Consider the following 26575-nt stretch of genomic DNA (forward strand, 5'->3'; position numbering starts at 1 on the left):
GAGGAAAAGTCAATTACTTGAAATTTATTGATTTATTATATAGAAGAAATTGCATGGTATCGAAAAAAAATTTGAGTTATAATTATATATAATAATAGTTGCGGTAAATTCGAAACGGTACCCGGTACCTGACCGGTACCGGTACGTACCGTACCAATAAGAAAACCGGTACTCTATCCGAAACGGTATTCAAAACTTTGGTTAATAGTCTAACAACAACTTAACGGAAGGGGAAACATGTATATTGTTTGGTAAAGTAAGGGAGGGTAGTGTCATTTCAAAAACCTCAGGAGAGGTTTGTGCATTTGTAAGAAACCTCAAGGGAAAGTCAGTGAAATTTACCCCCATTTGGTTTTCATTTGGGAAACAAAAATTGCTCTGCAAAGGGCGCCGCTATTTGCAGCGTAATTTTTGCTACTCGCAGCCGATTAAAACTTTTATCAATTACAGACAAAAATGCCCCTGTGCAATTTGACCATGATATCCCTAAGACCTCATGCTATTTGACCATTTTACCCCATTACATACAACCACATACTCCTGATTTCCTTCCCTCCCCAGACCACGTCTCCTCCATCCTCCCATTCAAACTCCTCCATTTTCATCCCTACCCAGCTGCCATCAGCCACTAGCAGCCAAGTCTGCCTATTCTCCTCCCCTCCTCTTCCTCTTAAATTGTTAATGGAAACCTCGATTGCTTCCTCTCCCTCCATTGATAAATAAGAAATAGTTGACCCATCAATACACCACGATTTGTAGTCAGAAGATCACACAATGGACACAATGGAAGTTGAGAAACAAGTCACAGATGTTGTAATGATGGAGCAAAAACCGCAGAAAGAGGTAAGCCCACCTCCATTTTCAATTTTAGAAGCCCTCCATTTTGAATTTCAGTTCTGGCCCGACACAAATGGACACACAGTGCCAAAACTTTACTAATTTTTCGGACTCTAATGTCTGAATTATGTACAACTATTCGGATATTAATATCCGAATATTATCAACATTGTTGGACTCTTATATCGGAATTTGGTGCCAATTTTTAGATATTAATATCTGAATGAAACTGTAGAGAATCCGGCACTTACCTGGTTTGCCTTCGGGTGTTACAGGGTGACACTTCAACACTTGATAGTTATGTAGTGTCATCGACTATAACTACTTCCACTCGTCCTCCATACGATTATACAGAGTATTTTACAACGGAGACGGTGAGTGTTTTTTGATAGAGCATTTATCATGTGCAATTTTATATTACGGGCTATAATTTTTTTCATGTGTGTGTAGGTTTTTCCATCCGATGAAGCATTGGTAGATAGGATAACATGCACTGGTAAACAACACGGGTTTTTCTTTGTGATTAAGGGTTTTGAGAAATGTATTAAGAATCGCACACCTTGGATGAGGTTTTCATGTGAAAGAAGCGGTAAGTATAGGCCATTTGTGAAGAAGGTTGATGGGAAGGAGGTAGCTGTGAAGAAGAGAGTGCAGTCCACGGGCACCAAAAAATGTAAATACCCATTTGAATTGAAAGCTGTAAAGGGCAATGATGGTTAGACTATCTATATCCACAATGACACTCACAACCATCCTCCAGTGGTGTACTTGGAGGGTCATTCGTATGCCGGGAGGTTGTCAGCAGAGCAGACTAGCACGGTGGTTGATTTGTCAGTTGCTTTGGTGAAACCCAGAGAAATCCTAACCCATTTGAAGGTTCAAGATCTTAAGAACGTAACGTCTATCAAAATCGTATACAATGGATGACAAAAGTACCGAGTGATAGAGAAACCTGAAAAATTAAAATCTAAGTACTGGTACATAAATCAGAAATTAAAGTCCAAATCTTGTTATAGATTTCGAATATTTATTTCCGAAATTAATTTTTTCCGAATGAATGGACTGTAATGGACAAAAAAGAGTGTGGATATTAAAAAGGGAGTTTGAAAATCAACGCACTTATTTATTATTGGTTAAAATGGGATGTAATTCTTCCTCGTATAATGTGCCACCATGAAAATATATATTTGTAAAAATTTTATTGTGTGGTGTGTGTTTTGTGTGCCAATGGGAACCCGGCGCGGCAGAACCATTGTGAGGATACTCAGGAGACCGACGCGGCGGAACCGAGGTTGGGTGAGTAGCTTGATTATCCGCGGAGAGGAGTCAATGCTAGGTTTTGTGTGCCAATTGGAACCCGGTGCGGCGGAACCATTGTGAGGATATTTGGGAGACCGGCGAGGTGGAACTGAGGCTGGGTGTGTTAAAATGACGATTTTGAAAATGTTGATTTGGTTAATGAATCGTGAAACCAGTGATACGGTCTACGAGGAGTCGCATAGGAGAAACTCGAAAAATCATGGACACCAACGTTAGTTGAATAGTGAATACAGATGTGTCATTATTAACTGTTTTGTCGAATATGTATGAACTATGTGGAAATCATTGAATTTGTGATCATGTGTTCGTAAGTTAAGGGTTAGTGGGTATAGGTTACTCTAGTGCGGTTTTATAGCTCACGTTGTTACCTTTTGGTGACCCTGACATATTATATTGGTGGCGACACTGGTATGATGTGTCAGATCTTATAGACGAACAGGGTGAACTCTACACCTTAGAAGCCGAGGAGCTAGTCAGGATGGAGGAACAAGTAGAGCAGTAGATAGAACCCTAGTCCCCCCCCCCCCCCCCCCGTTTTGTTGAATGAAAGTACTTTTGTTAAGATTATGATGTAATAATGAGCAAGACTCTATTTAGTTTTTCAATGAATTATCTAATTAACGTTCCCAAAATTCAGGGCGTTACACGTCTTGTTTTATAATATAGATAGATGGTAAACAATATTTGCGATTTTTCGACAGAAAATAATAAAATAATAAACTCGTGCCTATGGCACTATGCATCCCGGTTGGAATGGGATGGTAATTATGTGATTTAGGTGAAAATCATGGGCACTTAACTGAGAAGTGGGAGGATGCACTACAGCCTTTGGATCAAATGAATCTAAGCCGTTCCAACAATTTGTCCCCACACCCTTCTGTTTTATAATAGAGATAGATGCTAAACAATATTTGCGATTTTTCGACAGAAAATAATAAAATCATATTGTTTTTAACAAATCCACCGTACATTTTGTGGGTGATTTTGATCTAATGGCCGTGATTTACATAATTTTCAATCCAAGAGTCCATATTAATAGGAGCATCATCCAAGCTCCCACACCACTTCGGAGCATGGCAGAAATTTCCGCAGAATCCTTCTTTTCTCCCTCACTTCCGCTCTTAATCTTCACATTGCACTTGCATTTTCAATTCTTATTCTTGCGGATTTTAGGAGTTTGGAATGTGTGTCATTTTCATTAAAGATGCTTTTACACTCGTATTTACCTCCTGCTCATGCAACTGCACCCATCCCAAACTTTTTTTACTTTTTTGGTTTTGTCCTTATTTGAAAATTTCCCGCGTTTGTTAGTTTTGTGCCACTTTTTCGGTTTTTCAATTCGTTTCGTCAAGACAAATTGGAGAAAAAATAATAATGTGACCCAAATGTTTTGAAAAATAATCATTTTTTTAAAAACAAAAATGCCGTCTTTTGACTTCTTCTTTTTTATTTAAAAGTGGTTATTTTCCAAAATATTTGTGTCACGCCCTCGATTTTCAACATAAAATATAAACATTTCCAATAAACATTTCCTCACAATAATACAGATAATAATTCAAATGACAATTCATTCCCATAATTGCAAATTAAGTTTCAAGTTTATATTCTGGCCCGACGACCCAAATAACATAATAAAAAAAAGGTTTAGGGTTTACAATCTTCCATGATCAAATAATAGTCATAATAGAAATTATTTATTACATTCCCATAGAGTTTTACAAAAAGATGCCCAAGCACTTTGCCGTATTAGCTTTCAAAAGGGATGAAGTAAAAAATGCATGCCAAGCACTCCGTATCACTATCTTCAGGTGTAACTGAAAGAAGGAAAGGGTTGAGCAAAACACGTGCCCAGTAGAGAAATCTGTGCTCAAACTATATGAAAATGTGATGAATCATGCACCATGTATGAGTGAGTATTGATAGATACGCCCAAGGTATGTATGATTACCAATGAGCTGCACACTATAATCAAAGGATTCTAGATTTCACCTAGATGTCATTAACCATTTACTTCTTAGACTAAATGTAGTAATAAACTCACACTGATCCACATGAGTCTATAAGCCATTCCAAATCATCTTATTATTCTTCGTATGATACCACAATCTTTCTCGTGTCCACATTTATCATCACAAAATCCCTTTGTTGCAAAACCTTTCCTTTCTTTTAATCAGGTATTTTCCATCGATAAACACTTGGGTCACATCGGGTCTATTTCCCTCGAGCGTAGGGTCACCCCGAGTCTATTCCTTCAATAACAATCACTTGGGTCACCTCGGGTCTAGTTCCCTCGAGCGTAAGGTCACCCCGAGTCTATTCCCTCAATAACAATCACATGGGTCACTTCTCACACTTTTTATAATCGTCATCGTTTCTCAATTAGCTTCGTCATCAATCTATCGGTTGTACCACAAAATTTCAATCGACCATTATATAACACTACAATACTCTATCCATTTGTTTCTACGCTTGAACCTCATAGGAAGAGTGCCAAAGGAATCGGAAGATCCGACGAGTCGTGAGGACACAAGTTATCATATCACCTTAACATCATTTGGACCACTAAACATACTCACATCCACCCCTTATATTCCCCACAATGCCACCATACTCTAAGTAACTTACCAACCCATATTAACTCTATGACATACGACCCGCTTGTACCGATATTAAAGATGCAAGATGAATAGGTTCAACAAGACGGCTCATGAGGGGACGAGTTACTAACTTACCCTTCGGATCACTAGATCAGCTCACACTTACCAAATAGACTCATCAGAACACCTCGCATTGCCTATGGTACTCCTGAGCAACCTTACGGTACGTTTCCCATTTTACAACGAAACTAAGATGACACTTAACAATTGTTTAAAGAGTGGAAACAATCAACGAATCATCAAATGATGAGTAACCAAGCTTAGAGATGGTTTAAAGGTGTTTTAGAGGTGTTAGAAGTGATCGGGGGTCAAAAGGATGAAGTTTAGAACAAAGCTGTGAAACTGTCCCTAAGCCAAAGATATCGATACCTAGCACAATGGTATCGATACCATTTCACCAAAAAGTGTTCCAGACAAGGGTATCAATAACAAGGACCAAAGGTATCGATAACAAGTGATTTTCTGGTTTTTGGAACACAAATGTATAGATAACAATACAAATGGTGTCGATAACAGCTCAATTCGAGCAGATTTTTCTGCAAATTTTCAAGGAAGAACACAACACTACTACCAATGATTCAAGGCACGATTATGGGGCAAAATCAACTCATAAACATATAACTAGAGCAAGAAATCCCTACCTCGAGGTTGGAGAGCAAACACGAAGAGAGATCGGGCCTCGACCTCCAAATCAACACCGAGCCAAATACGAACCACCGAGCTCCTACGAATGCAATACGAGCTCCAATACACGAAAAAGTGAAGGTTGGGAGGTTGATTGATGGAGGGTTGAAATTGTATTGGTGGATTAAAGTGTGAGAGCAAGAGGGAGAGAGAGGTGCCGAGGGAGAGAGTGAGAGATTGGGAGATGAGAGAGAGGAAGGAGTTGGGATTTTAATCCCCTACACACACAAACACACACCTATATATATACTAGCACACACATTAATTACACTTACACTCCCTCCACTAACAATCCTTTTATATTAACCCCAAATCAAATAAACTCAACAAATTTCATGTTTTCCTCATTTATAATATTGAATAAACTCTTTTAATGATTTCTAAAATTATGGGTCCTTACAATTTGGGTAAAAATAAAAATAATTTACTTTTCCGATTCGTCTCACTGAGACAAATCAAAAAGTCATAAAAGTTATTCGCAAAACTAACAAACGTGGAAAAAATTCAAATGAGGACGAAACCATAATTTTTAGAAAAAGTTTAGTGAAACTATTGGTACCTCTTAAACTATCACCCTTTTTCATTTTACCCCATTCATCTAAAAAAACTCTACACTTTGCTCCCTTAATCTAGTATTATTTAGTGCTACAATTATAGCCCCTTTTGTTACTCTTCTGTCCTAATTTAGTACTTTATCACATTTAGTATCAGTTAGCCTCCTTAATCTAAGAAACATAAGCTAAAAAGGTAATAGTATCAACTTCTCTTAGTCATATTTAGTTTAGGGCTATATGAAATTTTGATCAATGAATTAAAAATTTAAAGGAAGCAATGCCATATTACTAAAGTCTTGCCACTTTATTAGTCAAAACCATTTTAGGGTCATTACGATTTTAAATTACATCCAGTTTTTCCACTCGAATTTCAGCCACCAAAGCCAAAACAACTCAACTTCAGATTAATTTTTGCTAAACAGCTTTGTTCGGCTTTAAAATTACCACTGAAACAAAAAAAATCTTAAGTTCAATGGATATTTGAAAGCATATTATCCAGAGGAGTTGGGAGAAACATGTTGAGGAAGTCCTGGATATCTGAAATTGCATATTTCGTTCTTTGCACTTTTTTAGTCCTTTGACTTGGATTTCAGTGGTTTAAAAAGTAGTAAGCAAGTACTACTACTTTATTGTGAGAAGAAAGATATTGCCTAGCATCAACACCATTGAAGTAATTGTAATAAAATGTGACAAATGACTATTGTCGGAAGCTAAAAATTAATTTTAATTTTTAAAATTTTGTGTAGCTGTGACGGCATGTAGCGCGTTGACATGATGTCACTGTTCCACTAAGGGGCAGGTCGTGTGTACACAAGGTGGGGATCGAAGTCAAGTTGGCAGTGCAAATTTTTTGGCCAACTCAACTTCGGATCTCATCGTGCATACCTAGCCGACCATGAGTGGAACTCTGAGCTAGGTCAACACATCACGAGGTGTCACAGTCAAACAAATTACTTTATCATAAATTCATAGTAATATTGAAAGGGAAAAAGATTTTGGCACTCCAATTTTTTATGATGGCACTCCAAAATTTATCTTTTAGTGTACCTTGTTATGTATAATTTGAACACTAAAAGACAAATTTTAGAGTGCCATTATAAAAAGTTGGAGTGCCAAAATCATTTGCCTATTGAAAGGTGTTCATTTAATTCTATCAACAAAAAGCTTACATTACAACGCCAAACACAATTGCATTCGGAAGCATTCGATATATGTGGACCTATGTTTATCATACGACACCGAATGCAATTGTGTTTGGAGTCTGAGATGTTTTAAATTGTATTGATAGCATCGCTCGTTCTACCAAACCTTTTGTCTATCATTTCGCACAAAATAATTTAGTTGGCCGCTATTTGCAGCGTAGTTCTTGCTACTCGTAGCCAATTAAATTTTTTATCAATTACGGACAAAAATGCCCTCATGCAGTTTGACCATTATACCCCTAAAACCTCATGTTATTTGACCATTCTACCCTTTAAGAATATTACATAACTCATTACATACAACCACAAAAAATCATCTCCCTGATTTCCCTCCCTCCCTCCCAGAACGTCTCCTCCCTCCCCCATTCAAACTCCTCCATTTTCATCCCCAGCTGCCATCACCCACCACCAGGCCCCTTCCACCAGTAGCCAAGTCTGCCTATCTTCCTCCTCCCCTCTTCCTCCTACATTGTCAATGGAAATCTCGATTGCTTCCTTTCCCTCCATTGATAAACAAGAAATAGTTGACCCATCAATACACCACGATTTGAAGTCGGAAGATCACACAATGGATGCTGAGAAACATGTCACAGATGTTGTAGTGACGGAGCAAAAATCGCAGCAAGAGGTTACTTGATATGAGCCAAGTGTCAAGAAAACTCCTCCTCTAACTTCTACACAAAAGATTCACCAACACGTCGCTCACAGCCTACGTATCTCAGATGACCTTGGAACCTCGTTAACACCTAGTACACAATTGATATCACCAAATCACCTTTATGAAAAGAAAAAATCAAGTTTACTTGCACAAATCAACATATGAATGCATGAAATGCATGTCCCTCCCAAATAGAAGACTCAAAGTTGTATTTTTAAAGACTAATCCGTACAAAGTTAAGAACCGCGAATTTATAAGATCAAATTAGATATATAGAACAACAACTACTCAAAACATTAGAATAATACGACCTCTTTAGGTCGGTCAATTAATTCCACAAACTCAGACCACATGCTGTGGTCAAAGTATTTCCAGCAGTGTCACACCAACTTGTAAAATCTGCCAAGATCAAAGTATACACCCAAATGACCTGGGATTGGGTATAACTCATAATAACACATCAAAGTTCATCCTTGATTTTTTCCAAAATTTTATAAGCAAGAGAACCAAGTCAAATTCAATCTCAAAGTCAGAAATTCTGTGCAGGAAACACAGTTTTTCGGCAGAGCAGTCTGTGATCGAATATTCATTACAAATTGTGTATTTCATATTTTTCGATGATTCCATTGCCAAAACAACATCAACTTAATAATCTTTAAGACTCGAAAGGACCCATAACCAATAAACTTGTCTAAGTATAACAAATTTGATGAAAAATACAGCTTTGGATGCTGCCCAAATTTATATCTTCACATCAATAGCAGTAAGCAACTTCAAATTTCTACAAGTTCATGCTCATAATCCATCTATATACCAACTAACATGCATCAATCTTGGGTTTCCATGATCAAAATCATATTATCCATACAAATTAACAATATTTAAGAATTTAAGATGAATTAGGTATAAAATCATCATGTAAGCACTATAGAACCCTAATTCTTAAATCTCTTCCATGTAGGTTGATTCTATATGCGCATATTCATCAATACTCGTAGTTTAAGGAAGATTTCTTACCACAAGAAGAGAAATTTTCAGATTACATGTCAAACTCCAAGAGATTACTTCAAGTTCTTCATGCCAAACTAGGGTTTTCCTATTCTTTTTCAATGGGGAAGAAAGAACTCCGAGTGGGGTAATGTTATGAATGTTTATGGGTTCTCACAATCGGATTCTAATGACTGAAATAGAGGGAACAAATCGGACTCTAATGTCTGAATGGGGTAAAATACTTTGGATATTAAAATCTGAATGAGGCAAAATATTTCAAATATTAAATTCCGAATGACCTTACCTTACAAATTCAGCTACATATTAAAATCCAAAAATTTTGTCAATCATTCCTGGACAATGTCAATAGTTTGTGTCATTGTCTAATCGGTTCACATTATATGATGAAAACGTCTAGAGTGAAAAACTTACAGAGACCGATTACAGAATTGGGGTAAAATACATACACAACTCGGGTAAAATTTAAAGTCCGAATGTGGCCAAATATTTCAGATATTAAAATCCGAATGAGGCAAAAAAATTCAGATATTACATTCCGAATGAGCTATTCTAACAAATTTAGCTACTGCTGTAATACACAAGGACCAATCGACCAATCAGATACTAAAATTTGAATGAGGTAATAAATTTCAGATCTTAAAATCCGAATAGGGGGCAAATAATTATACTTTAATATCCAAAATCGTGTCAAACAATCGAACTCTGATGTTCGATTATATTCAAAATACATGAAATAGATACACGAAATAGCAGTACGCTCGTGGGTTTATCAAGAAAAAAATCAAACGGAAATAAAAAAATCGCGTAATAACAAGATTCAAAATGTTACCGATGTTCAACTTCGAAATTGTTGGTGATGCCGGCGTGTTGTGCTTCCTTCTCACACCTCCTTCACCTCAAAGTAGTGTTGTTGTTGTGGTGTGGTGGGAGTGGTGTTGTGGTGGTCACAGAGGGAAGAGAAGAAGAAACGGGAGAGAAAGAGAAAGAGAGAGAGAGAGAGAGAGAGAGAGAGAGAGACGGGAGGGGGAGATGGCACTGTGGGGTGGGTGGTGGCGGACCTGGCGGTAATGGTGGGTGGTGGCGTTGTGGACCAGAGAAGAAACGGTGGGGGGTGGGGGGTTGAAGACCTAGGTCAGAAAAGGAACGAACGGGGAGAAAAAAAGAGGTGTTGGGATGTTTGATTGTTGGGTTGTATGTATTCTTTATACAATGGCAAAAAGGGAAGTTTAGGAATATTTTTTTGATTGCAAGTAGCAAATCCTTATAAGATGGTGGTTTGTAGGTAGCAATCGGCTGAGAGTAGCATAAATTGGGCTGCAAATAGCGGCCACCTCTGCAAATTGTTCTAGTCTTGTTTCAACAACGAGAAAAGGAAAGACAGCGCGCAGGGAAAATGAAACGAAAAGCGGTAGGCTAGAGGGGGTTGTTCGTTTCATCGTTTGGGATTGGGAAAAAATAGCTGCTCTCCCTAGTCCATAGCCTCCTTTCCTGTGCTGGAGTGTCCCTCTCTCTCTCTCTCTCTCTCTCTCTCTCTCTCTCACTTTTTTTTTGGTTTTGTTTGATCCGCTTTCTTTCTCACTTTCATTCGACAAAATATACATACATGAGACTCTCACACAGACTGGCATTTGCAATCAAAAGTTGAACGAATGAGCACGAATGTATCATCACTATCATGACGACATTTGTTGTTCATTGGTCGCCGAGTGTTCGGCAGGTGTTTCTACCCCTCTACCATCCATCACAAACAATCTTCTCCTTCGCCGAAAACAACCACCACCACCACCACAAGAAGAGTAGGATCGGCCGCCATTTTCGTCCTAGGGTTTCGGCAGGGTTGCCGCACTTTCTCTTAGGAGTGAGGAGGAGAAAGAGGAGAGGTTCCTTGGCTGTTGCCCCCTCCAGATTTAACGCTGCTGACCTTCGCATTATCGATTCCAAAAACGACCACACCGACAGCAATTCCCAGGCGCGGATCGTGGAAATTCCCGTTACTTGCTACCAGGTCACCTCTTTATTTATTTTTCTTTTACAATCTTAATTTCTCTTGGTCGGTACCTGGTTATGGGCCTATGGGGCGGGCTATATTCACAAGCTGGCCTTTTGCATTATTTTGGTTTAACCTCGAGGCTTGCTTGGTACTTGGTTTGGTTCATGGGAAAATAGGAGGAAACGTATTGTAGACCCTTGATTCTTTCGCATTATTGTGGTTTGATCTGTCAAGACTGAAGAGGGACAGTTTCCATTTTGACTGTCTCATTAGCTTCCCTAGTTTATAGAAATCAAGTGTCTAGCATGTTTCTATCAAGAAAATTGTCAAAATAGGTGACAATGACAGAGTCTGACCAATATTCTAAAAATGGCTAGGCGCTAGTCCGGCGGAAAAGGGGGCCCCTAGTGCCAAGTCGGCTGCCTAATCTAGGTCTAGGACCACTGCTTAGTGCCTAGGTGAGGTCTAGTCGGCCGATTTTTAGAACACTGAGTCTGACTTCATAGAGGTTTTACACATAGGGTCGGTGGTGGAAGTGAAATTTATGTTAACCCCGCTATAGTCAGGCAGAGGTTTTTTTCGTGCAGTCAATGTAGATTTTGTGACCAAACAAGAACCACAACTCAGAATCAAAGGATTATACCCCAAGTACAACAGTAACAGCAGCAAACAAGGTGCAAGCTAACAGGACCCAAACACCAGCTCAGCTCAACACCTGATCTTGTCTATCCCTACCACAAAGAAAAAGTTTTGTTTATATGTTACGTTGTGAACTCACTCTATTGGTGATAGTTTATTCAATAGCTCAAGCCACCCTAGGTAGCTCCCTGTTGACTGTCCAAAAGATTTATCCTCTTGGTCCTTGCTATGAAGAACACACACTGGATTCATCCGCATACGTCAAGCTCCGAGCCCATCCTTTGTGGCCAATTTGTCCCAACATCGTAGTCAACATATGAAAGCCCATTTTTGCACATTCTTATGGAATCAAACCAGAGAGGCCCAAGGCACTTTGTTACCAGCTTGTCCATGGCTTGCCGCTTTCCAGGTAGACTTAGTAAATGAGGATAATGTAGCAATAACATATAATATATACACATGCTTGTCTCATAGCTTGCTGTAACACTCAAGGAAATTTCAGTGTCTACACTTGCCAACATGTCTTATGGTGTTTTGCTCGCTAGGTACAGAGGGCCTGGTACAACATGCTTCCAATAAAAACTAAATAATTTCCAACTTTACAAGTGTACTCTTAACTCGGTATAGGAACGCTATTGGTAGCATCTTGCCATCGGCCGGTCTGTTCTGTGGATAGGGTGGGTTTCTGTTCTGACTTAACCGATATTAGAGAGATCTTGATTAGAAGACACTCTCCAAGTGATGAAACAAAAATCTACTGACAAGGTTTCCTTTTGTATCTCCCCATGCCTGAGGAGCACCCTTAACCCACACTGTAGCAGCTGAGGTCTGAAGAGTTTGTGCACTACCAGTGGTGGCTTTTATCTCCTGGTTTTGCTGTTAAGGAGGGTGAAATGATCCAACCTGGCCCCAAGAAGACAGGGACAGGCAGAGTGGTGGGGCATTGGCTCTCTATATTAATACTGTGATAAGAGGTGGACTGGACTTGGCCAAACCTAGGAAAGAGATACCCTCAGTAGTTCATTTTCTGAGACAGCCTTTGTATTTTCGGTTTGCTAACCAATTAAAGGTGCATTCCTCAATCACATGACAATGTGCACTTAGGTGAGCTCACCTCCAAGGCCTTAGTCTGCAATGAAGTAGTGGTAACCACCTCCGGAGTGATCTCCTCCAGCAAGCCAAGAGGCTCGGTCTCTCTGAGACTGCTTAACCTTTATCTCTTCTATCTCCACTGGTCACCTTTTTTGAGTGCCTACCATTCGTCCGTGAGAGCTCCATGGCTGTGCAACTTGGTCATTCATAAAAATCCACATCCTAGTACCTAAGTTGATGTTATTAGGGTATCAATACAAAAAAGTAAGTGAACTTGCAGGTTATTGGGGTCCGGGATCAAGCAGAGAAGGATGAGATTGTAAAGTCAGTGATGGATCTTCAAAATGCTGAGATAGATGAAGGCTATACAAGGGATGCTGTTGTTTCTCGCCAGGTAAGAGTTCAAGAATTCAGTGGGAAGTCAGGTTAATCCACAGAATGTATTATCTGGATTGATGGGCAGTTTCTTTGTTGTTGTTTCTCGTTTGGTGTAGTTATGTTCTTACTCCTTTTGGTCTCATTTTTTTGCTTGCCATACTTTGTTTGATTTATTTTCAGAATCTTCTAATGGACATGAGGGATAAGCTCATGTTTGAACCAGAATATGCTGGTAATATAAGGGAGAAGGTCCCACCTAAATCTTCTCTTCGTATCCCTTGGTCTTGGTTGCCTGGTGCTCTTTGCCTTCTTCAAGAGGTAAAACAAGAAAACAAATATTTAGCTTGGAAATTTCAGTTCCTATTTTCGGAAATAACCCTGCGATGGGAACCGACCAAAATTACACATATGGCGCACAGACAGCATGCGGGGGGCCCAATACGGGTCCCATACGGATAATCCGAGCCGTTCAATAATTTTAAAATAATTTCTCGAGTGGCCTTGCGAAAAATCAGCTCAATCCGTTATGCGTAGGTGCTTGATCCAATCTTTCAATTTTTCAAATTTTGGTCTGTTCCCTTAGCATTTTCGTTTCGGAAATATATAAGAAACTGATTTCATACGCTTTCAGGGGCCCCTTAGTTGAAGTCATTTATTGTATCCTTGTTTTCTCTTTTTGTTTTCTGTGACCTGCAAATATCCATGAATATGGAGCAAGATATCGTTTTGGACTGTCTAATACGGAGTGTTTCTTTTGCTCCGATTCAGGTCGGAGAGGAGAAACTTGTGCTACAAATTGGCCAAAAGTCTCTCCAGCACCCAGATGCTAAACCTTATGTTCATGATTTGCTGCTGTCCATGGCATTAGCAGAGGTAAGGCAAAGATGAAGCGATCCGGACTTTGTACCATTTCATTTCTAGCAGTTATGTTATGCTTCCTGTTCTTATATAGGCGCTTTCTTGAAGTGTGCAATTGCAACAGTTTGTTTTGAGAACAATATTTCCCAAGGATATGAAGCTCTTGCTCGTGCCCGGTGTTTTCTCAGGAGCAAAACATCTCTAGAGAACGTGAAATGGTTATTGGAGGTGAATCTCTTTTAATGGTTGCACTTTCCTTTTGAATACATTTCCTGAAGGATCCCATTTGGTGCTCTCTGTATATAGTTTAATCTCTGTTCCGGGCAGTAACGAAGGTTAAAAAAAATTGAGAAGATTGAATTGGTAAAGAAAGTGATATTGTTCATCTGGTTGAAGGTTCCTACTATTTTGAGTGTCAGAATGCTAGTTTTTTAGATGTTTCTGGTTGATGCTTCCCTCCACGGATGCACTAACACACTGGAGTCCAACGCCATAAAAATGTTGGTTAAGCCCCTAACATCGATTGCTTCTAGAAGAGATGGTGGATTTCTGTTCCCTAAGAAATCTGTTTTGCCAAATTCTGCTCTGATTAGAACTGTTTAGATGTTTTGGCTCAATATCATGGGTTTAAATTATTTAGAGGTGTTGTAGTTGCTTGATGCTTACAATTTTTAATTTTTTGGCTGATCCTTCTAGATAGAAGAATCTTTGGAGAGGCTCGCGCCTGATTGTACACTGGAATTACTGGACATGTCTCGCACACCTGAAAATGCTGAACGAAGACTACGAGCCATTGCAGCCTTGCGTGAACTGCTTAGACAGGGCCTTGATGTGGAAGCATCATGCCAAGTTCGAGATTGGCCATGCTTCTTGAGTCAAGCTCTTAATAAGCTCATGGCTACAGAAATAGTTAATCTTCTTCCTTGGGATAGCTTAGCTGTTACAAGGAAGAATAAGAAATCCATTGAATCACAGAACCAAAGAGTTGTCATTGATTTAAATTGTTTTCACATGGCCTTGATAGCTCATATTGCTCTTGGGTTCTCAAGCAAGCAAACCGATTTGGTAAATTCTTTTTCCTCCTGGACATAACTGCTTCATTTTTTTGTCTTTGATTTGAAAATGGGCTGAAATATATTTGCAGCTCTATTTACACAGGATAATGTAGTGCTTATCTCAGTTTCACGAGGGAAAACCAATTAGAACATATGAGCAAATATTAGGGGCTGTATGTGTGGGTGTCGTGATGTGTGTTTATAGTTTATACATGGCCCCTTCGACTCACTCTTAGATCCCAGGGAAGATTCTTATACCAATGCATGCTTTCAAGAAAACATATTTTTGCTTCGAGTCCCTTTCATGTCTGTCTTTTTTCATTCTCATGTAGATTAATAAAGCAAGAACAATTTGTGAGTGTTTAATTGCATCAGAGGGCATGGATTTGAAATTCGAGGAGGCCTTTTGCTTGTTCGTTCTTGGGCAGGTAGACATGTCTGTTACTTCATAACCATTTGGTTCAAGGATTCAGTTTTTCTCCAATGAAACTAGACTTCCCATTACCAGGCTGATGAGGCAGAGGCTGTTGAAAAACTTCAGCAACTTGCATTGAATACGGATCCTGCATCGGGAAATTCCATCTCTGGAAAGGATGCTAAAGGTTTTCCAAGTGCAAAACTGTCACTGGTATGTCTTTCTTCTAAGAAGTAAAGATAGGTCTTCTGGACTTCTACGTGATACAATATGGACAGATGGACTATAGTATTAACAAAATCAGGTTGCAGAGGTAGCGGGGACAAGGTGATAAACAAAATGTATGAGATGCATGTATGCATGCAAGCAAAGAAAATTAATCACCTCACAAGTTACTTCATTACGATTTGAGGATAATATCCAAGTCATTCATTTCTTATGACTGTATGTTTGATCAGGAAAGTGGTTATAGAAAGCTCCAATGTCTTTTAGAAGCTTCTATTATTTGTTCGCTAATTATTACTAAGGGCTTTTAGATGTTGGAAGGGTAGGGGGTGTCTATGTACAATTCCGTTGTATTCAGATTTCAATTTTTGGCTTCCATTTTAGTTTCTTCAAACTTGTATTGAGAGACCTGTGTTACTTGGAACATGGATCGTCCTGGAACAGGGAACAAAAACGGGAACGTGATATGCTGTATGCTCTATTTTCTGGAAGATAGGGTTAGGCTTCTATGGCTCAGAACCCAAGAATATTCTCATTTTAAGAGACAGACATCCTCTAAAATAGAGTATTTTTTGTCTAATGATCATGTAAAACATATTTCTAGAAGCATTATGAGTGTATGACCAATTTTTCTTATATTTTGTCTAGCTAAATCTCCAATCTTTCTAGTTTTTAATTTTTAGTGGCAATTTTTTGAGTGCTGTGGATGGCTAAATTCAATGTTTTGGAACTAAGGCGTACAATATGGGCATTCCAAATGTGATTCATTGGAGTATTAGTGTTTTCTGGTAACATAGGTTAGATTCTTGGTGTGTCTTATTGGTGTTGTGACACTTATCCCACTTGTGTCCGAATGGGTGTGGGCACGTGTTGGCATCTGATATGTGTCAGGGTTAGCTTCTCATATGTGTCAGATGTGGGTATGGCAAGCTAAGAGGCGAGTTCACACTTAGTGGTTTTCTTGTCAATTGGGAGAGAAATTTTAACTGGTGGACACCTCTATTTTGGAAGGTCTGAAGCAAGCTTTGGACTCATCCTTGCATCTTTATTTAATGGTACTTTTGATTACTCATTTGCCGAAGAAGAGAGAATCGCGCCTTTCCTAGATGATATTTTATTGGTTTCCCTTCTCTAAGCACCGGATTTAAGGACCTTATTCAATTGCATATATTCCTACTGTCAATCCATTATCATAATTTAACCATTGCCAAATTAAGTTCTTAAACTCATTGTTTCCCTTCTCACTATGTAAAATTTTGGGCTATTTCGTGCGCTAAGTGCTGATGATTGATGACAGTAATGGTCAGGGTTCTTCATCGACTGTGCTCTGTTTGATGCCACGTTACTCTATTTACATGAGTCTGGCTGTGAACTTTGTACTGTTTTGTTAAATGTGAGCTTGTACCTTGCGCGAACATATCCATTACTCACAAACTTCTCACTGGCAGGAAAAATGGCTGAAGGATAATGTGCTTATTTTGTTTCCTGATACCCGAGACTGTTCTCCATCTTTGGTATGTTTATAATGACTTCCTTTAGGTTTAAAACGAATGATGATGTTGATAATTGGGAAATGCGTAAGACTTGAGAAGCGTATCTTCTCTGCTCTCTGTAGGCCAACTTTTTCATTGGTGAAAAGAAAGCTTCTGGAATCAGGCAGATTAGAGAATCTGCACATGCCGTGCCACTTTCCCCTGCTCTTGCATCAGATCGAAGGGCTTTGGAGATGCCTCTTTCATATACAAACTCTTCTCGACATCTTGGGTCAGCAGTGAAGCAGTTAGCTCCATCTAATTTGCAGGGCACATTGATGGTGGGCAAGGCTTGCAGTGAAAGCAATGATACCATGCCATCTGTTCAGTTGAAAAGAAATTTAGGAACACACCCTGATAAACTTTGGAAAAGTTGGTTGGGCTCATACAATGTGTTCGGAAAGATTGCTTTTGTTATGGCATTGGGCTGCATTCTGTTTGCCACCCTTAAGCTCTCAGCAATGCCGTTGTGGAGGGTGAGAAGTTCAGCTAGATGGGCTTCAGGCAAAGCAGGGATCACAGATTCTTCTCTTGATCGAAGTTCAGGGCCTGCTTTTATTAGTGGAAATAGTATAGCATACAAATTAAAGAAGCTAACTTCAGTTTTTAAGATGCAAATCGGGAGGAATCACGCAGATGATGCAAACTTGCGAAGTTCAGGCATAACTGCCAGTCTTTCATCCTCTGTTAAAGCAGTATACAAGAGCCCGATGCCCATGAAAGATGCTGAATCCCTTGTTAAGCAATGGCAAGCCGTTAAAGCTGAAGCTCTTGGGCCAGGCCATAAGGTTCATAGCCTCTTTCAAGTCCTTGATGGGCCAATGCTTGCTCAGGTAAATTCTTTGTGGATCTGCTTCCTATTAAGAAAAGAGAGAGAGAGAGAGAGAGAGAGAGAGAGAGAGAGAGAGAGAGAGAGAGAGAGAGAGAGAGAGAGAGAGAGAGTGAGTTTTCTTTAAGGGAAAACTTCACTTAGAACTCCTGTGGTTTCGTCGATGTGCGGGTTGTCCCCCTGAGCTTCATTTATTAGCTCATAAATTCCATGTGCTTTGCGGACTTGAGAGAGAGCGCGCATGGGTTTTCTTTAAGGGAAAACTTCACTTAGAACCCCTGTGGTTTGGTCTATGTGTGGGTTGTCCCCCTAAGCTTTGTTTATTAGCTCATAAATTCCATGTGCTTTGTGGACTTATGTGCAGCACTAACTCTGTTAACAATGAATTTGAAATTACCATAATACCCTCTTTTATCTTCTTTTGCTTTTCTATCTCTCCCCTCTCTATACATCAACATATGCATATATACATGAGCTTTTCCCTAATGAAATACTTATTAACCTAATTTTTTAATGATTACCTAATAATATGACGCAATTCAGGAGAAAATCACTAACTAATTCAAATTTTAACCAATCCTAAAGAGATCACAGAACATTAGTCTCGATGGTGAAGGAGAAGGGCACCGGTGGTGCCGGAGAGCGGGTGCAAAAGGGGTACAATTATTGGCCTCTGTAATTTTGTTTATGTGTTTTCCAATTTGAATTTATTGTGCATACCAATGCTCTGGACTATAATGAAGTATGGTAATGTGCACAGAAATTGAATTGGGTTTCTAAGCCTGCCCTCTCTGATGCCATTCGCCTTTAATTTGGGGGCATGGTTTCGCAGCAAAACAGGTATAGGGGGGCCATTGTTTCAGTGGTATTATGAGAGCAGCCACTTTGTGCATATTGCCAAAAGTTAGGTTTGTCTCCAATCTTCCCCTGCCCATACCCCCAATGATTGGGGACTACATGAGTTTTTTTGTTGTTGTTTTCCAATTCGAATTGAAGTGTGGGTTATGAGAAGGTTGTTTTCAGATTTGGGTGGGTCTGTTTTTCTTGCCTCCCTCTAGAGAAATCTATGTGTGTGTGTGTGTGTGCGTGTATATATATATATATGTGTGTGTGTCTTTTTATTTATATATGTCATATTGTATGTGTGTATTTTCACTATAGGTTTTGGAAAAAAATAGTCTTGAAAAGCTTTTGTTCTCGGTCCAAGTAACTAGTTGGGGATGATGGGTTGTGGAAGACTCAATTTTCATTGGTATGACTTTCTGAAAGATTTTTGTTTCTTTGGAATCTGAGATGAATTGTGTGACCTCTGTTCCTCCAACGTGATGGCGGAAGATTCTTGATTTTGGAGCAATAATTCAACCTAGATGATAGCAGTTGATATAGCTCTCTATTTCTCTGATTCAACAATGTTTACGTGTCTCCGAAAGAAGTGACAAATACATTTCAAAACCTGCAGGGGAGTTGGCCAGTTGTGGTGGAAGTGGTGTAATTTGAGTTAGGTTAGAGGGGGAAGAAGGTAGGGGTACAAATGTACTTCAACATTGAATTTGTATTTCGTTGGATAATTCTACGTAATTGGACGGAAATTACAACCGCGAACATAAGTCTCCAAGCACATGCATTACGGAATTAAACCAAGGAGTCTAACTGAAGTTTGCCCCTTCTTTTATTTAGTTATTGGCTATGCGAGTGTGTATCTGATGATTACTGTCCCAAATTGGTGGATGATCTGATGATGGTGGGATGTAGACTATTCTTCTATTCGAATTTACTGCTGAACGAGTTAAATTTTGATCAATAAGCTAACTTTCACGAAGTTATGGTAATTTTGTTTAGTGTCAGCTGATGCTGTCATACAATTAGGCTCACGTACTTGAGATTGTATCTGATAGTTCTGGTGTGGGCCAATTGTAGTTCTTTTTTTGGTTCTGTTTTCTTCTTGCTTTGTATGAATAACTTTAAATAGTTTTGTATTCCCCAGTGTCTTACTTTTTAAAATCTCCTGGTAAAAACTTGATGTGACTGTTCTCTCTTTAATACGTTTGCTTGACAGTGGCAAGCTGTGGCAGACAAAGCAAAAAATAGGTCCTGTTTTTGGAGATTCGTTCTGCTTCAATTATCTGTCATACGAGCTGAGATTTTATTAGATGGGGCTGGAGCAGAGATGGCTGAAATAGAGGCTCTTCTTGAGGAAGCAGCCGAACTGGTTGATGAAACTCAGCTGAAGAATCCAAATTACTACAGGTATGAATTATGAAAAGCACTAGGGAATACAGTTTTGGCTTGTTCGGTTTGTCTCTCATTTGGCACTTCAATTGTTAGAATTTGACAAACTCCATGAAAGGCTTTAGTATTTGGCCTAGCCCAACCCAACCCTTGTCATCTTGGAGGGTTTTAAAGAATTGGAGAATGAAAACAGGAACTATGTGCTAGGAAAAGTATGCACTGAGTGAATCCTTTGGCTAATCAAACAGTGACAGGAAGTATATGCTAAGTTTTTGGGGGCATTTTAGGACTGTTAAAGGATTTTTCGTAACGTTTTAGTGAATAAATCCTGTATCTGAAACTATGAGTTAAGCTGCGCCCTTGAGAGAACACACTCTCGAATAATGCAGCGCGACACTAGATTGACTGCATGCCCAAGAGTGTTGAACAAGACTTAAATAGAACGAGAAGAACAAATGGGAAGCAACCATAGTTGTCAATCCTGTACCGTACCGGCCGGTACGTACCGGATTTGAGGAAAACCGGTACCCTAACCCCCCAATACCGTTCCGAACCGAATACCGGTCCTTACCGCTTTGTATCGGCTGTTTCGAAAAATACCGGCTGAGACAAGGTTACCGGAAATCCCGCCCGGTATTTTGCAGAACAGAAATATATATTTTTTCCTGGGTATGATGTATCTCTCACACGTTATTCGGCATCCTCGAAAAAATTAACCAAAAAAAACAAAGGGATAGAAAAAAAAAATTTGTCTTTCAGAATTTTAGCAAAACGTGGGCTTAATTATAGTACATGCGTGAGGCTCAAATCCCGGATTTGCACCCCCCCCCCCCCCCCCCCCCGCATGCGAATAACCTGTTACGCGCACTCGGTTAATTGGTTTCCGAATCAGTTTTTTCAAATTGCCTTCGGTTATGGCCCATTTTCCTGAGCGTGCGAGACCTCTTCTTGGGTCCTCATTCACAAGCCCACTAGTGTGCAAAGTCATTTAAGATGGAAAAGAGTTTTGTAACTAGGCAATGTGGGACAAGAGGCAAACACATAGGTATTTTATGATGAATTGCATGGTATAGGGGATTTTTTTTGAATTATAATTATTATATATATTGTAGTTGCGGTAAATCCGACACGGTACCCGGTATTTGACCGGTACCGGTACGTACCGTACCAGTAGGAAAACCGGTACCCTGGCCGGTACGGTATTTAGAACATTGGAAGCAACACTTAAATAAGGAGAAACGAAGTTAAGTTCTGAAGTTGTAGTTTGTTATAAACGAAGCAACACATAAAGTACTTTATTTGACAAAGACTTTGGCCTAATATTTCTGTAGGCACTACTGACATATACCTAGCTAGATAATGGAAACATTCATGAATCAACTACATAGATGACCCTTAACCACATATGTGAATGATCCTTTTAAGTGTTATATACTGTCTAAATGCATACCGATACTCTGGACTATCAATGAAGGAAGCATGGTAATGTGCACAGAAATTGAATTGGGTCTCCAGGCTTGCCCTTTCTGATGCCATTTGGCTTTGATTTGGGGGCATGGTTTCCACAGCAAAACAGGTATAAGGGGGCCACTGTTTCAGTGGTATTCTGAGAACAGTCACTTTGTGCATATTGCCAAAGGTGTCTGTCTTCAATCTTCTCCCGCTCATACCCCCAATGATTGGGGACTACGTGGGTTCTATTGTTGTTGTATATTGTTTATTCACTCACCCCACTAATGCATAATGTGCGAACATCTTCATTTGTCAAATATACTAGTTATGTTTTCACATGTTTTAAGATGCACCCATAATGTTTCTGAGCAACGAAGTGCCTGTAGGAAGAATGCTTAGCGAGACTGCGGTTACGTTTGGGATACAATGCCCAAGAGCTTGAACCAAGAGATAAACCGACCTGTGTGTCTGAGCGATGAAGTGCTCTTCAATTTTCAACTGATCTTTTGTTTTTTGTTTTTTTCCCTTGATTTTAATCTTGAACCTACTGACTGCAGCGCATATAGAATTCGTTATGTCCTGAAAAGGCAAGATGATGATTCATGGAGATTTTGTGAAGGTGAAATTCAGACTCCATAACTTCAGTCTAGTTCGTGACATTCACCAAAATCTGGATGAAGTTACTTCAATCTATGGTCTAAGTTTTCTTGTAAATGATAGCTAACAAACTAGGACTAGATCTAATTTAATGTAGTGTAGTCGCTTTTTATATTTTGTTTCTGTTATTTTTTACTTTGATGTGTTTTCTTTCCTGCAAGGTGAGTCATACACCCACTAGGCAGAGACTTCGGCTACTTTGTTTCTGTAACAATCCTTTCATTCATGTGAGGGTAGGCGATGCTTGTATCGATCGTACTGTTGCTTTGAAAGTAAGTCTGAAATATCAATGGTGTTTTATCGGTTGTTCCTTTACAGGAACTTTCTTTTGACTGCTAGACAAACATGAAGTCTAACTGTTATCGATTCATCTTCTTCTCATTTTCCTCCTTTCGATTAGCGAGTAAGTGATGGAAGGGGGCAGGAAAGAGCAAAGATCTACAGTTTTGGGTGTTCGTTTAGCCAGAAATTCCAATAAATTAGTTTCCTCCCGCATGGGGTTCTCGAATGTGCGTAGTAGAACCTATAAGAAGTACATGTAATTAGTTTTCAGCAGGAATGTCTTGTGATACTTTGATACAAAGAAATTAGAAAATATATGGTTTTATCAGATAGATACACACCAACATCATGCAGATGCATATATTCTTGAGTGTTAATACAGACATACTAGCAAATTGCCCGTGCGGTCAGCAAGGTTCGATCGCAAAGAGAACCATGAGCTAAGAATTCGAAGTTATTGAAAGAACATCTAAAGAGGACTCTAAGAATTGAAGATGGAGTTCAACATGGGCTTCACTAGACTTTCATTGTGTTACTAGCAATTGCTCGTGCCTCCTCCAAATAACACAAGAATATGTTCCAAAACTACTCTGTATTGCTGACATCACGTCAATTAAGATTCCACTTCCTTCTAATGGATATACAGGTTCCCGCATGTAGCTACTCCCAATTTCATACCTTAATCCTGCAAACAAACAGGTAAGAACTAGGGTTCCGCTGGGGAGGCCGAGGCCTCCCTTCCCATCAACCCCCTCCCCCCTTCCTCTTGTTTTTCTCCTCCTATCCCTCCTCGCCTCTCTTTCTCTCTCCTCTCATCTCCTAGTTTTTTCCTCGTTCCCAATTTGGGGCAGCAGTTGTTATAGATCCGGCATGTTGGCCCTGCTGCGGTGGTGAGTTTGGCGCACGGTGGTCCCCACAACCAGTATCTCGTCTGCCGTCTTCAGATCTGATGACCTAGGGCCGGCAGCGAGACAATAAAGTGTGCAGTTGGGTGGAAGAGTTTTTTCTCTTAATTAGTTTAGGGTTTCCACTGACTGGTCTCCCTAGTTCGGGCCTGTTTCTGGTCTGGATGTGGTGGTAGGCAAATAAGTCCAGGTTTTGGTTTTTGTGCTTTGGTTCCGATTCGCTCTGCTAGGCCTTATCGTTTGTTTGGGTTGCTCCGATAGTAGTGTGGTCGTTAGCGGTGCTTGTGAGTGGCTGGTCCTTAGTATTTCTCCCCTGTCTGGAATGGGATCGTACTGACTCAGCAATGGCAACGTGCTCTTCTCGGCTTGACGGATATCATCGTCTCGTGGGTATGCCACTCTGGCCTTTATCATTTGTTCTTAAGCTGATTATTAGCTAGGGTTTTGATTTTTGGAGAGTTCGATATTTGTATTCGGGGTGTTTGTTTCCCTTCTTGTATGGTTTCTCTGTAAATCGATCCTCTGGATTCTTGTTTCGGTATTGGCAATGAAATTTGATCTTCAGAAGGAAAAATAAAAGAAAGAAAAAACCTCTTACATGCTATAGTATTCACCACTAGGTCCGGCCTCGTGCATGGCACGAGTTTTGTGCCCATTGAATTGTATTATTATCATTTTTTTTAATTTTTTTTTTTTTTTTGGGTATGGTTTTAAGAATTGTATGCCTTTTTTGTAGGCTAGTGATATTTGCAGTGAACACATTTGTACACTTTTTTTTTTGCTGTTAGACATCTACAGATAACATGGGTTAGATTTGCATTTCTAGCTTTGGTATGGAGTTGGCAAGTATATAGTAAAAATAAAATGGGAGGAGATAAGTTAGCACTTTATACATGAAGTTCGGAAAAGATTAGTGGGTGTATGTGCAGAATAGTAGAGAAGACACTATTATTAGTGTTTGCATAACAGTAGAAGTTTGGTCATTTCTGGGTACGGGAAGCATCACATGTGGGTTTATATTCACAATGTGATGAAAGTTTGTAGTGCAGTAGGGTATGTAGAACCTGCATAAACAAAAGTAGGGAAATACAGTTTTGGAGTACGTAGGTTGCAAAACAGACGCGCAGTTGTTGTCTTCTCAAATGATTAGCGCTGCTTCTTGCCGCCTTCTGCATTACCAGACGATGATGATGCAAGTAGGTATATGAACAAAGTCACTATGGAGATCACGGAGACCAAGAACCCGTACTGCGCCAACAACCTCTGCAGATGGAGAAATGTTGAGAGCATGAGAAAAGCATTCCATTGAGTCCACCAGTTGATTAAAAGTACTTTATGCTCACACAAAAAAAGAAAAAGAAAAAAGAGCGAGCTAGGAGTAAATCAACCAATCTTCTATTGTCCCTAATTTGAATAGTATCGAAGGATCATGGGTAAGGGCCCTTCTTACTCCATATCACACTCTACAGGGGCAGTGCCCAGGTATACGTCCACTATCATGACATCAAGTTGCCAATAATATGTAGTTCTAACAATCCACTAATATCTGGCATGTCACTCCTAATCCGTCCTGTGCAAGTTTCAGTAATGTAATAATGAAGCGGTAACAATAACAGTAACAGTAATATCATAATCTGCATCATTCGATTTCCAAACTGAAGAATGCAGTAAAATCAAAAGAACATTGCATACCTTAGCTTGAGAAAATTTGGTCGCCACCAGCCACAATGCCATGAAAAAACACAACAATGCCTCGAAGTGAATATACGATAACATGTAAGTACAGTAATGTAAGGACAAATCAACTGCTTGTGCAAGACTTTACCAGATCAAACTTCTTCTCAGCAGGTTTATCCGCAAGAATATTTGAAGGTAGAATTGGAGTCGAATAAGCCTCTTGAAAATTGGAAACAGAGAAATGCCATATCTATACACACTAACCAGTACATAATGAATGCACAATTCTTCTGTATGCAGATGAAATAGCTGACAATGCCAAACCTGTAGAGCAGCTTTTGTGGGGACACGGAATGTGATAACTGCAGGTGCACCATAAAACAGTGTCCACACTTTGGAGTCAAGCATGTGATACAAGAGCCCCGCTGCACATCATAAAACGTTTAGCATGATAACAAGTAATGACCTCACTTTCATAAATTGCACTAAGGAGATTATTTCAAGAACAAGAAACTCGTATGCATCAAGCCTTTCCCATGACATTGAAGTGTTCCCACTGACAATTTCAGAAGTGTCATCAGTTATGACTTACATCAAATGCAGTCCTGGAGACAAAGCACATACAAAAGAGACAGATGTATAAGATAGCATAATCTAATATTTAAAATCTGGGATGATACCCATGAAAAGGCATGAGTTGTTATTATTGGGAGAGAAATGCAAATGGTACCAAATATCAACAGTATTCTGTTATTGTACAAAATCTACCAAATGGATTTCAAGAGGCACACACACTAAATGTTACATACACAACCATCCAAACACAACCCCTTACATGTGGGCCCCACATGTTTATGAGGGGTTGTGTTTGGTATTGTTTTTAAATGGTTGTGTACCTAGAGTTTTTGCACACCATAACTAATAAAACAATCGTGTGCTAGTACTTTGCAAATGAACCAAATTACATCCAATAAAACCTCTATCATAAGATGTCAAAGAAAAGGAAATTGGTGAAAATTTCCCTTCTTTTCCTATGGTCCAAACAAAGCATAAGCCAAATTTGACTAAATTTAGCTGATTAGATGAAGATAAATGTCTGTGATGGTCTGCCATCAAAATGGGAGGGTTTAAAATTAAGGTTACCCATTCGCCGCGGGTATAACCGCCACTGATCTCCTTGTCACAACAAACAGCTTTGATGAACTTTTCCCCAAACTCGCATCCAGCTTTCTCTAAATGTTCCTTCAGAAATTTCACCATTAGAGGTGCAATCCATAAAAGCTAACATAAATATGCATGTATACATATATAAACATAATACAAAAATCAAACGGAAAGGAGAAATTGACCAGAAATCTATGAATAAAAAGTGAACTACTCTCAAAAAACACATAACAGGTATGCCATGGTCTATTTGATCTATGTTAATGGAACATC

The 26575-nt window shown here is 39.4% G+C and overlaps 2 protein-coding genes, 1 long non-coding RNA gene and 2 other non-coding genes across 6 annotated transcripts; 4 read left to right on the plus strand and 1 right to left on the minus strand.

The window, feature by feature from the left end:
• The first annotated feature begins 774 nt into the window (after positions 1–774).
• LOC131298591 (uncharacterized) lies at positions 775–1764 on the plus strand. Its single transcript, XM_058324071.1, has 4 exons — positions 775–843; positions 1113–1211; positions 1288–1510; positions 1598–1764. The coding sequence occupies exons 1-4, from the start codon at positions 775–777 to the stop codon at positions 1762–1764; spliced, it is 558 nt and encodes a 185-aa protein (XP_058180054.1).
• An 8530-nt stretch (positions 1765–10294) lies between these two features.
• LOC131335970 (plastid division protein CDP1, chloroplastic) lies at positions 10295–22576 on the plus strand. Of its 2 annotated transcripts, none has more exons than XM_058371551.1 (12): positions 10295–10928; positions 12925–13038; positions 13203–13340; positions 13791–13895; positions 13989–14108; positions 14577–14945; positions 15268–15363; positions 15444–15563; positions 17024–17089; positions 17191–17940; positions 19993–20183; positions 22175–22576. In XM_058371551.1, exons 1-12 carry the CDS (start codon positions 10599–10601, stop codon positions 22254–22256), a joined length of 2481 nt encoding a protein of 826 aa, XP_058227534.1. In that variant the 5' UTR covers positions 10295–10598; the 3' UTR covers positions 22257–22576. The 2 variants fall into 2 exon arrangements, with proteins under 2 accessions (XP_058227534.1, XP_058227535.1); XM_058371552.1 differs by having other exon boundaries at positions 10311–10928; positions 22004–22470.
• Positions 18672–18775, plus strand: LOC131299312 (small nucleolar RNA snoR100). Its single transcript, XR_009190696.1, has one exon. It is a non-coding gene; the product is annotated as a small nucleolar RNA snoR100 (small nucleolar RNA).
• Positions 21632–21735, plus strand: LOC131299352 (small nucleolar RNA snoR100). Its single transcript, XR_009190739.1, has one exon. It is a non-coding gene; the product is annotated as a small nucleolar RNA snoR100 (small nucleolar RNA).
• Positions 22577–24355: 1779 nt separating the features above from the next.
• LOC131335972 (uncharacterized) lies at positions 24356–25291 on the minus strand. Its single transcript, XR_009202698.1, has 2 exons — positions 25154–25291; positions 24356–24724 (listed from the first exon to the last, which is right to left on the minus strand). It is a non-coding gene; the product is annotated as an uncharacterized LOC131335972 (long non-coding RNA).
• Positions 25292–26575: the final 1284 nt, after the last annotated feature.

This window comes from Rhododendron vialii, chromosome 8a, assembly GCF_030253575.1.
Source record: "Rhododendron vialii isolate Sample 1 chromosome 8a, ASM3025357v1".
Lineage (NCBI taxonomy): Eukaryota > Viridiplantae > Streptophyta > Magnoliopsida > Ericales > Ericaceae > Rhododendron > Rhododendron vialii.